This window comes from Polistes fuscatus, unplaced genomic scaffold, assembly GCF_010416935.1.
Source record: "Polistes fuscatus isolate 324 unplaced genomic scaffold, CU_Pfus_HIC Scaffold3, whole genome shotgun sequence".
NCBI classification, from domain to species: Eukaryota; Metazoa; Arthropoda; class Insecta; order Hymenoptera; family Vespidae; genus Polistes; species Polistes fuscatus.
The window spans coordinates 5,874,573-5,887,152 of record NW_025113107.1 but is presented as its reverse complement, the minus strand read 5'-3'; the positions used below and the strand labels follow the sequence as shown (position 1 = coordinate 5,887,152).

The following is a 12,580-nucleotide window of genomic DNA, read 5'->3' as shown; positions in this document are numbered from 1 at the left end:
TGATTAATATTACACCGATTAATGAAAAGATTTAGTATTTTATATAGATGATCAGTATTTACAATAGAATATTATGGTATCTACCTTCTATTAACATGTGACCATTATTATCCGTTCTTTTAATATAAATACTCACCCCAAAAATGTGTTTAAAAATATTGAAAGAATAAATAAAAGTAACACACTAATGTAATATATGTAATATATGTAATTATATATCTCGGAATTTAGTATTAATCTCGTAACAAATATACGAATTGAGATCAATAACGAATATAAAAAAGGCAATAATTTAAAACTATTATAATTCTTCTTTTTCTTCTAAAAAAAGAAAAAAAAAAAGAAATAAACAAACCAGTCTGCAACGAACCGTTACTTCTCGTTTAAATAAAAATCAAGACGCATGCTCGCATTTTCATTAGCACGCATTCATTGTTTCACGAATACTTTCGCGCTGCGTTTGCAGGCGTAATCACTTTGTTCGACTTTACACGGTTCGTAATTTTTCGAATGGATCGTTGATCACACACAGCCTTCTCCGTCGACACGAATTCCTCTCTTTCAAATCCTGTAATTCAATAAATCTTGTCTCTCCTCTTACAACAGGAAGATCTCCAAGTCATGAACTTTTATTAACTCATATGTTCCATTAACTTTATTTTCTTTTTTCTTTTTTTTTTTCTTTGAAGTTATTTATAAATCATAAACATATAAATTAACATAGATTGAAGTATTATACTTTATCTTAAAACATTTCTTATCGAACCGTTTTTAAGTAAATTTCATTCACCAATAACGGTACACACTACGGAATTTGGTAAAAAATATATAAAAACGAGGTATTTTTTTTAACTTTCCAAAACTGGCGCTATTTATTTATTCGTAGACTAAACATTACAATTATAAGAAAAAGGAAAAGAAACAAAACTTTATTACGATGCCCTTTTTTGATTTTCTTTTTTGTAACCTATATATTATAATTTAAATATATATATTAATTTAAAAACCTATATTTAAAACCTATATATATTAATTTAAATATATCATACATCCTAGTAACGAGATTCAGGTATGTTCTAAAAATGATATACACGGTTTGATATATAATATTCCAAAAACGTGAGAAAAGAGATAACCAAAAGCAAATTGAAAACAAAAAACAATGAAAAAAGATGAAAGGGAATATTATAAGGTAGAAAAGGTAAACACCCCGGATTTCCCTTGACGCAACTGGTTCTACCCTCGATAGAAGCAAGGTCAATGTTAACAGCAGTTGCTGCAGCTGCTGCAACATTGATTCGAAGCAGAATCTTTTTACATGTGAACATATAGCGTTATAAGATCTTTCACCCTTTCTCTTTCTCTCTCTTTCTACTCTTATTTTTTCTTCTTTTATTTAGATGATCCTCAGTTAGTTGTTTCGTTGTCCCTTCTCATCACGAAACCCGGATACATTCGAGTACGTAAACAACACGTTTTTGACCCGTCAATTTCGATTTGTTTCAGATAAAACTGGAACGAGTGCTGGGTGTTACAGTATCGAGCAATGCAGCCCTGGATTGCGACGCTACGAGCGAGTTGGTCGCTTATCCTGCTGGGTGAGTAATCTATTTTCTCTATTTTTTTTCCTCTTCGTTGCATCTAATCGACCTATATAGATCTATCGATCTCTCGATCCACTTTTGACCCACTTTTGGTCGACTTTTGTACCGGTACAACTCTAATCGTTTCGCTCAATAATCTAAGCTTTTCAATTCATTAACGTTAAAATAGACAAAAGGAGAAAAAAAAAACATAAATTAATTCTTTTAACGGTGTTTAACACCGAGTTTATCTAATTTACATCTAACTTCTAATATTACCGTTTGAAATACATTAACAATATGTACATGTAATATATATGCCATACGTTGTACTGATTGACAACGATGATATATGTGTGATACTCACTGTGTTTTTTAGTATCCAATAAGTTAATGTACAAATTATTAATTTTATTTTTTATTTATATATTCAAAATAAACAACCCTTTTTGATTTATATCGAAAATTCTACTATCATTTATTAGCCAAGTATACGAAACTTACAATTAGAAATGTTTAGACGAGATAATAGCATGTAATAATTTAACGATACCAAAACTCAAATGTTTGATTTGTTATTAATGTGAATCGATTGTTTTAATTATTGATCTTTGAATTATGATCGTAATTACAACGTGCAATTTTAATCGAGCATACGTTGAAATGTATAAGATGTTAAACGTGCTTTGCGAGTTCTCCAACCTTGCCGTATATCTTTCAAAGAGATAATTACTTTGACCGTAACAATTTTTCGAACACTTAATTATTAACCCTCATTCGAATGGATCTGTGCGCTTTCGCTTTACGAATCTGCACTGACTTTTAAAGGCCGACTTGTTGTATTATCCACGGGAAAGCGATAAATCGATCGTAAATTTTTTTATAAATTGATCAGAAGAAAATATTAAGACATCATTTATATTTTATTATATGTTAGTTAGAACCTTTAAATATTAAATAAATTTTTATTTAAATAGAAATATTTACAAATCTTTTCTATTGTACTAATTTTTAATAATGATTTATCCATTGGTAAACTTATCCCTTCTTTTCTGATTTAAAAGTTTTATTCTCGTAAAAAAAGAAACCAGAAAAGAAAATAGAAATTGATAAATAATAAATATTTAAATAAAATATATTGGAAAGTAATGATATTTTATCAATTTGTTAAATAATTTAAAACATATACATATATATTTTTTTTGGCTATTTTATAAAAATTTCAAATCTGTGTCTGTGTCTGTGTGTGTTTCGTTTTAAAATATTTATTTGCAACAAATTCGAATGTACTTTTAGAAAACGGATATACCGTTAGATTATAATCACGAGTTTATTTCTTTTTTGTGATTAAAAAAATTAAGTTGAAAATTATCGCGATAACAGGAAATAGAGAATGGAAGGAGGTGTCGATAAAAGAAAACGAAAAAATACAAAAATGAGGGGTTCACGTTTCTTTCATTGGTCATGGATAAACGCTGGCAACGGATCCAATAAAAAATCCGTACTTCTCTCGTTTCTTCTATTTTGTCGTCTTCTTCTTCTTCTTCGGATTTTTCTTCGAATTTTTCTTACTTACCATGACTTCATTGAAAAGAATGGCGAAAGTACGATGAAAAGATTATTCCGGTTTCACGATTACCCCGGATCACGATCGTTCCGTGTCCTTCAACGACAACTATGATTGGCTCACCTTGCAACTTTGTCCCGTGTCTCTTATTACAAAATTACATTTATTGTTCTCCGTTTTGCAACAACTAAATGGATTCGCCTTCTACAATTTCCAAACATGGAACTGAGCGCCAGTTTTCATGGATAAATTATTATTTTCAAATGATCTCTAACGACTTCGTGAAAGTTCCACTTGGTTTTCTTTTGATTTCACCTCATCCCGACAAATTACTCTCTTCCACCCTCTTATCTTTCAAGCGTCAGGTATATGTTTATTTTACAAGACGAACGAAATCTTATGTGCTTGCATTCTCCACTTTAAATAAAAAATTATACGAAATATTAAATGAACAATGAAGAATGTTTCAATTACTCGATATTTAAAGATTGATCTGAAATCAAGATAAATTATACAAAATATTATTTAACAAATATACAAATTATCTTGATTATTTTTTCATTTAGATGATGTTAAAATATTAATTATTGTTTTACCAATTTTTCCATTTTTTTTTTTAATCGCACAATTGATTCACATTATGCTAAAAGTATCAACCCTCAAATATATCTCGTTAAATGTATTTTGTTTAAAGATACTAATTATTAAAAAAATATATTTTATTATTTGCTTTTTTATAGCTTATTCAATACTTAGTACTATAATTAATATTATTTAACATGTTTATTTGTTTTATAAGTCTAAAGTAGAGGTATGATTTGATAGTTTTACAAATTGTATAAAAATAAAAATCACAAAACTATGATAAATTTATTATCATTTTGAAGATTAATAAGTTTCTACGTAAATTTGGCCCAGTTAATCCTAGATGTATGATTTAATTCAAATTATTTATCATACGAATACGATTATTATTATTACAAACATAACATTTATAATTAATTAAATTTATTATTCGAGGCCATGAAATAAAATGAAATATTAATTCTAAGCAATTAAACGATTCATTCAGTACTTCGTAACATTTCGGAAGTTCGTTAAAATAATATAATAATTAATATCAAAAATACGTCAAATATAATACTTTATACATGATTATTAATAAAAATGGTATATTACAATAAGTAGAAATGATAAAATTATCAGAAATTAAATCGTAGATAGTTAGGTTTAGCAATAATCGTTCGAAATGCAATAAAATATGCACACGAGGATACGTACGGTCGGCAAGAGCCGGAAATCGGGTCAAGAGAGAGGTGAATGGACCAAAAGATTCTGTGTCTCGAGCGTACAGTCCTTAACACTGGAAGATATATATATGTATAACTATGTACTTACTTACATACGTATTTACATACATCAGAGCAACGGTTAAATTGTCGATACTCCGATCTTGATTCAGGAAGATGTGCGTTCTCGTGTGAGAGAAAAAGATATCTCTTTGAAAGATAAAAAGTGTTCGTAGCATCAGCATTCAACTAGATCGCATCTCGCATACCGTGTTAGATGATGAGTCAACTAGTTGCACCTTTGCATCAACCCTTTTTCATTTCGTACGCTTTTCATCTTGTCTCCAATTTATTTTGCATTTTCAGATTTTTTTTTTCTTTTTATTTTTCTTCCTTCCCCTCATTTAAAAATGTATATATATATCCAGAAACGATTTAAAGAATATTTTTAAACGATATTTTAAACGATGTGTATATTTTATACATTTTATTTTTACGAATTATTACAAAATTATTTTTTATATATATATATATAAATATTAAATTTAATATTAAAATATTAAATATTAAATTTTCATAGTTTAAATTTCACGTTGTTAAATTTTTTGTTTTACATGGTTTTTTTTTTTTTTTTGGTCATTCATTATTATTAGTAGAAAATAAGAACACTGATGAAGATATGAATATTTATTGTTAACATAGCAACATTTATAGAATAGAGATATGCATTGTCTTCCTCTTAACGTGTTTGACCGGTCACATAGAACAAGTTTAATAAGCGATGGTGAACCTTTACATGGTTCCGTTGAAAATCACGCAGACGTGCCTAATCGATAATGAAAGTCTCGAGGAAAGCTAAACTCGCCTACGGTTAAACATTTTTTATCTTAAAGAAATATACGTACGCATACATATATTATCTTTGCAAAGTTTCGAACGAAAAAAAGAAAAAAAGATTATCCGATGTCATTGGCACATGGCCTCCTCATCGACTCTCATCGTTAATTATAGTACATTTTCGCAAAGTCATCGAGATTTCAAGGACACGTTTGCGAATCCTAATACTTTCTTCTCACGATTCGTACTTATCGATGTTTTTTTTAAAACAAACGTTCACTACTAAATACGATAAATTGTATGTGTAAGAATTCTTTTTCTTAATTATAAACAAATCTTCGCATTTAGTTTGTCAATAAAAATAAGTGTTCTAAAACTAGAAGAAAAAAAAAATGTAAAAATTTTCTTCACATACAAATTAATTGTTTTTGAACCTTTATCGAGGTTTATTAAATACCATATCGATAATTTCTTTTAAATTTGTTACTTTATTTAACAAAAATGTAATCTTTAATCAAAATTAAGTATTCGAGTTGGTTCGTTTTATTTTTTCTTTTTTTCTCATTTAGTATCGATTGTTTAAAATCTATCGATCGTACTACTTCGTATTATATCTTCTTCGTGAACTCGGCACAAGTTATTACTAACCACAGCTCATCGACTAATTGCAGGTCGAACTAATTATCGTCTATCCGCAAGCTCACACCTGCGGTTCAACGCACCGTTCTCCTACAAAGCGGTTAAATGTTTCTCCACTCTCTCTCGTGTATTAGCTTAATTTTAGCTGCCGTTATCGAAAGAGAAACGAACTGAGAGAAAGAGAACAACAACAAAAAATCAAAGAGAAAGAAAGAAAGAATGAGGATCAGTCAAGCGCACGTTTTAATAAACAGCTCGGTTCAATGTATATAGACAAACCGGATGAGGTTTTGCGAAGCAAATCCTCTACTACCTGATTTGCATTATTTTCGAAACACTAACAGACCTTACTTACTTCCTGTATCTTTTTTTTCAATTTTATACCACGCTAACAATTGTCGAAAAACATTTTTACATGATATCAAATAATATTCTTTTTAATGTTATATTAATTAATATATATTTAAGCTTCTGTGTATTACTGTACGATAATATTTTGTACGTCAATACTCGTAAAAATTACTAATAATAGTGTTCTGTGCCTAAGAGATTCAAAAAGTAATGATTTTTGAAACTTACTACAATATTTAATATTACAAATACCTTATTAATATCTGTACATTTCCTAGAAATTAATAGAATCAAATAGAATAGATAAAATAATAAATATAATAAAATAATATTTATTAGAGAGAGAGAAAGGCTAATAACTAGACTAACCTTCGAAAGTCTTTTAATACACTTAATGCATTTACATTATACACTCACCTACTATATTACATTATTCACTGACCATATTTTGTTATGAAAATTCATTAAATTGTTAAAATTGTAACTAATAAACTTTCGCAGTAATCGATACTGTTAATTTTATCATTAAAATACATTAAGAATACTTACAAAATTTGTTAAGAAACATACTTGAAAATTGCATAAGTTAATTGCACGAATACATTAAAAGTTTAACAACGTATTATTGTTAAAGAATCTTAATACTTTCCAAGCGTCTTCACTGTCCCAGAGTTAAACGAACATCGTCATATTCACTCCTAGGTCAAAATCATTTCAAATTGTTTGATCAAAAATGATTACTAGTAAATACAGAACGATCTATAGTACTTTTCTTCCTGAAAGGAAATTTTCTGTAACAGATTTCAATTTTATTTTTTTCTTTTTTTTCTTTTTTTCAAATAAACTTCTTCTTAACTTCTAATAAATTTTATCTATATTCTAACTTTAAATAATATATTTTTTTCTTACTCTATTTATAGTAAATATTTTCACAGTTTAGTCGATAAGCCCTGAAACACCCTATATATATATATGAGCCGTTTATTTTGAAAGTGGCCTAACTCCATTTAACCTTAAATTGAGATATTTAAAGGTTTGCGTTTCAATGCAATTAAAAATATACGTAAAGAATAACAATGTGTTATGTTGCTTAAGTGTATCTGAAGGTGTTGAAATAACAGTTCCTATTAAAATAATGGCAATTGTTAAGTGAATAATATGCGTTTTCTTACCAAGAATGGAGTTAGGCCACTTTCAAAATTAACAACCAGATTCGTTATAAAATTTGAAGGAACCGAAGTCCATTCAACATAATTTAAGATGCTTCAAATTGCGAAAAAACAATACTTATTTTATATATTATATATATTATATTACATCTTGTTCTTTTTCTCTTTCATTCAAACCATATTTAAACGGACAAAATTACTAAGGAACCATAATGAATCATCGAACAATAACGCTAATAATGATTTTTCCCAGGAGTTCGTCTCGCTGTTAGAGTACCACCACCTCGTGGTATCGTTATCCCGATCATCCTGACTTTCCACGACTTTCGATTCTACTTCCCCTTCCGGTGATTCCATTTCGTTGCTTTTATCTCTTTCTCTTTCTTTTTCAATCGTAGCCAGATTTTCGGTCTTTTTCTCACACTAGTAATACCACCGACGTGTTCACGCTATCCGCGTTCACATTTATTTACATACATAATATATCTCGATCTAAAAAAAGAGATCTTCATACGTGATGTAGAAACACTTTGTATAGTTCATGATTTTATATATAATCAAGTTTCTAACTGGTTTCCCCTATACCCCTCTCCCTCTTTCTCTCTCTCTCTCTTTCTTTTTACAAGATAACGTTCTTTCTCACGCAAAAATCACTTGTTAGATTGTTTTCTAACGATTTTCTTCTTTGCTTTTTTGTCTTATCAACTGGAATCAGTTTTGCCATGTTTGACTTGGAAGTTTTCTTTCAAGGCCACGCGAAAGTTCCTCTTCGTTCTCCAGTTCTTCGTGTCGTCTTCACACACACACACACACACACATACAACATACAAGCTTACATATTTGTACATACATTATCTCGTGTGATTAGTTCATACCGTAATCAAAAATACCGATCAAGTGACGGTAAGAATTCATCAAGAATGAAAAAGAAATCGAGAGTCGAATCTATCAGACAACTCAGCTCGTCGTTCCGCTCTCATTCTTCATCGTACCTCGTCGTAAAAATATAAAAAAAAAAAAAAAAGAAGAAGAGAGAAGAGATAGAAAAAGAAGGAAAGCAAGATAAAAAAAAAATATCTAGTTTCTTTCAAGTAATAACTTTTAGAAAATGATCGAACATATACTAGTCGATTAAATGACGATGATTATTATGATCATACTGATTATTATTATTATTATTATTATTATTATTATTATTACTATTAGATGACCAAATAGTTATGAGTCCAGTCAATTATCGTTCTCAACGATCGACCTAGTGACCTTTAAACATTTCGACCTTACAAAATTCTCGCACGCTCAAATAACATTCGAGCAAATAGACAGGAAGTTTGTTACGATCTATCGCATATCGTAATATGTGTTCACATGCAACTATTCTATATACATATGTATATACGTAGTGTACCAACGCGTACCATATCACGTTAAAATATCTTTAGGCAAATTTTGAAATTTCGATCAGTCTAGTTTCGTCGTTCATCGTTGAAACATACAATTCGGTATCCTTGCATTTTATTAATGCAGGTAGGATCTCGATTAACCGAGATCATGGTTTTATCGGGGATCTCGGTTATCTGTTGTTATATGTTTATTAACTAATTCTTGATTCTAATCGAAATTAACTGTAAGAGTTTATTAATCAATTTATTTGTGTCGTTTGTCCCCCTGATCATGATGCTGGTTAATCAAAAGTCTTACTAAATGTATATATACGGTATATCAGATTTTAATTGATTATATTAATTTAATAATTTAATTGTAGATAAGTAGAATTAGTGTTATTATTATTTTTTTTTTTATTTAGAATTTTTAGTATTTTTTATATAGAGTGTAACGATATCTACTTATATCTTTTTCTTTTTTCTTTTTTTTTTCTTTTATTAGTATTAGAAATTATCCAATGAGTAATGTAAGGAGAAAATTTATTATATTCATTTTTATAATTAATATCACATAAATTAATTATTTTTGTTTTCATTTACTGATTAAATTATTTATTCAGTTATTCCTATTGAATTTTATGTCGAAGTAAGTGTTTTCGTTTATCTCACGAACGTCTTATATTAGTTATGGGTTCAACATGGCTATCGTTCTTCAGTGTTGTATAAACGATTTCCATCGTATTTGCGTTATTCGTGCACGCCCGGTGTGTGCTAGTTTCACTAGGTCGAAGTCACGGAAAGTGTGGTGCCTCCTTCACACGGCCCCAAGCCTCCCCTTTCATCGTCTTGTCCAAAGAAAGAAAGCCATAAGTACGCCAGCCTATTATAAAACAAACCCTATAAAACGATTCACGATTATTGAAGGAGAGAGAAATGATATAAAGGTAATGCAATCAACGAGAAATTTCATTTACACAAGAACTAGAAAAATAAATTACTCATTTCCATCTTCTTAAACATAATTGGACAAATTTAAAAAGAAACAAACAAAAACAAATGCCTTAAATATTCAACGAAGAAATAAATCACAATTTTAATGATTTTATAAAAACAAACCTGGAAACGTAAAAATTATCAAATAATAATACAATAATTTGCGTATCAACGAAACATACGTAATTACATTCTTATTATATACGTAATTAAAAATTTCATTAAAAGGACAAAAATAATAATAATAATAATAATAATAATAATATATTGCAATGTGTAAATAAATTTAAATTTCTTGACAATAATTGTACAAAATGAAAAGAAAAAAAGAATAAAATACATTATTAAAGAACGATAAATGAAATAGAAGGGGGAAAAAAAAAAGAAATCTATATTCATAATTTGTTTTTTAAAGTCGTGTTTAAAAACGAAACGAAACAAAGTAAAGAAAAAAATTAACAAATAATCATAGGTAACATGATAAAAACGGTTGGGAAGAGTCATGCATCAACGATCTTAAACGATATCTTCTACGATCTTAGCAATAACGAAAGATCTCTTCCGATTGCTGAATAATTCAACGAACTCGCGCGAGAATACAACGACTTGAACGTCTCAATTTCCCACGAGAGTATCTCATTTAAAGACCTCCTAGCGATATTCGGTCGATCGACTTCTTCTTCTTCTTCTTCTTCTTCTTCTTCATCTTCATCTTCATCTTCATTTTCTTCTTCGTTGTCCTCGTTTGAAACGAATTTTAAAAGACAAGGTCTCGAGATAGATAATGAGTGACGTTATCGTACCATTGTTATACGCGTATGTATGTGTATAACTATGTATCTACGAGAAACGTCATTATAAGTTTATACGTTTTTACATGTACAATGCAAATGACGCTTATCTCCGAAAGAGGAAACAATTTTTTTTCTTTTCAATCATTACGTCACTCGTTTCTTTTAAAAATCTCTCAATTATACGGAACGCTTATTGGGATAATCTCGATAATTGTTTTAAACTAATCACTAATGAATAATTGTGTTTCCGTTGATTTATTCGATATATTTAATCATATTTTGTAGAAAAAGAACAAAAAATTAACTACGAGAATTTATCGTCGTATATTCTGTATTAAAATTTGATCTTTTTGTCTCTCTTTTTTTTTCGGGATTACTCTAATTTGGATTACTTCCAATTTGTTTATTATGCATCGTGTCTTGATTTTTGTAATTATAACTATAATCATCTTTATTACTATATTTCTTTTACGAATTAGAAAAACTTTTTTTGCGACACTTTCTCATACAATCCACTACCCTCCAAAGACGTTATATTAATTTTTGTATATTCCATAATTGTTCATTAAAGTAGTTACATTAATCGATCGTATAATAATCAATTTATCGAGTAACTGTTTGAAAATAATTAAATCACGTATCGAATAAGGTGAATATTTATTTTTTGTTATCCTTTATAATTGATACTATTATTTCGTTTATATTAGCATAATGGTGTTTTTTTTTTTAATAATTAACGCACAAAATAAGAAATAAAAAGAAACAAAATACGTATAGGAGAGTTCTTTAACCTCTGTTGCTTATCGTACGTTAATGTCAGGCTTGTCTTTCACGGTTGAAAGTGAAGCAGAAACGGAAGTTGCTCGCGCCTACGTAAATGGTAGATCCTCGCACGGTTCAGGAATACGAAGAGAATTCTGCCAACGGTTTACGAAGCGATCGAGAAAAACGATTTGCCAAAAGAGAAATAGAGAGAGACGGAGAGAAAAAAAGAGAGAGGAAAGAGGAAAGAAGAAGTTGGCTAGCAATTTTCTCAGTAGCTAGTAGAAGATCTAATAAAAAAAAATTAGTTGTCTTCTGTTCAACATTGAGGATCCTACCATGTTGAAGGAATAAGCTTTTGTCTGATACAAACAAGAATTAACTAATGTCTATTTATTAGACTTATTTTTATTTTAACTACTTTCTCTTCGGTATATAAATTCACAAAAATAAATATTTTCATTATTTAAATGTATAACAAAATATTTTTCTCCGTGATTATATGATTTTTCTTTTGTTTTGTTATCTTTTTACTTTTTACTCTCCCTTTTTACAGGTTTTAAGTTACTCTTCTTCACAAACGCGTTCTCATACTTATTTAAAATACTACCAAAGAGGTTGCATCTATTTTTAGAGGTTGCATCTTTTTCTTCTACAGTCAACAGTTCATGGTTTTTGACTTTGTTTCTCTGAAAGTAGTTGTTACCGTCATCCATCCATGTTACTAGACCGTGTCCACATTGCTTGACTTTATTGATTGGTCAAGAATTATAATAATAATCCAGTATCCCATGTGTATATATTATATGTATAAAGAATTTTGATTTTATTAAACTTTACCTTAATAAAAATTAATTTTTACTTCGAATATATAATTTCTTATTTTTCGTTAATCATAATTGATACTATCATTTTAAGACATTTTCAAGTGTCTTTTCATTTTGAGGTAACCAAAACAAGATATTTACAGTAAACCTTTTATATTGACATTTAATTTCTTGTATAATATATAAAGAAATGATTTGTCTGTAAAAAAAAAAAAAAAAAAAAACAAAAAAAAATCGCATTTTAAAATACGAACGTTTTAAACGATACAATATATAAACATCAGTTGAATATCTTTTAAATAATTTTCCCTTAATTATTATTACTAATATTATTATTATTATATAGTATCGTACGTAATGAAAAAGACACAGACGATTGGGATA

At 28.6% G+C, this 12,580-nt stretch overlaps 1 protein-coding gene across 8 annotated transcripts in view; it reads left to right on the top strand.

The window, feature by feature from the left end:
- LOC122519548 (mitogen-activated protein kinase-binding protein 1) overlaps positions 1 to 12,580 on the top strand; it is a 99,276-nt gene that overhangs the window by 67,356 nt on the left and 19,340 nt on the right. For all 8 annotated transcript variants that reach the window (XM_043639068.1, XM_043639071.1, XM_043639070.1 and 5 more), the window contains one exon: positions 1,507 to 1,598. In XM_043639068.1, coding sequence (XP_043495003.1) covers positions 1,507 to 1,598 — 92 coding nt within the window. The remainder of the gene's footprint in view (positions 1 to 1,506; positions 1,599 to 12,580) is intronic.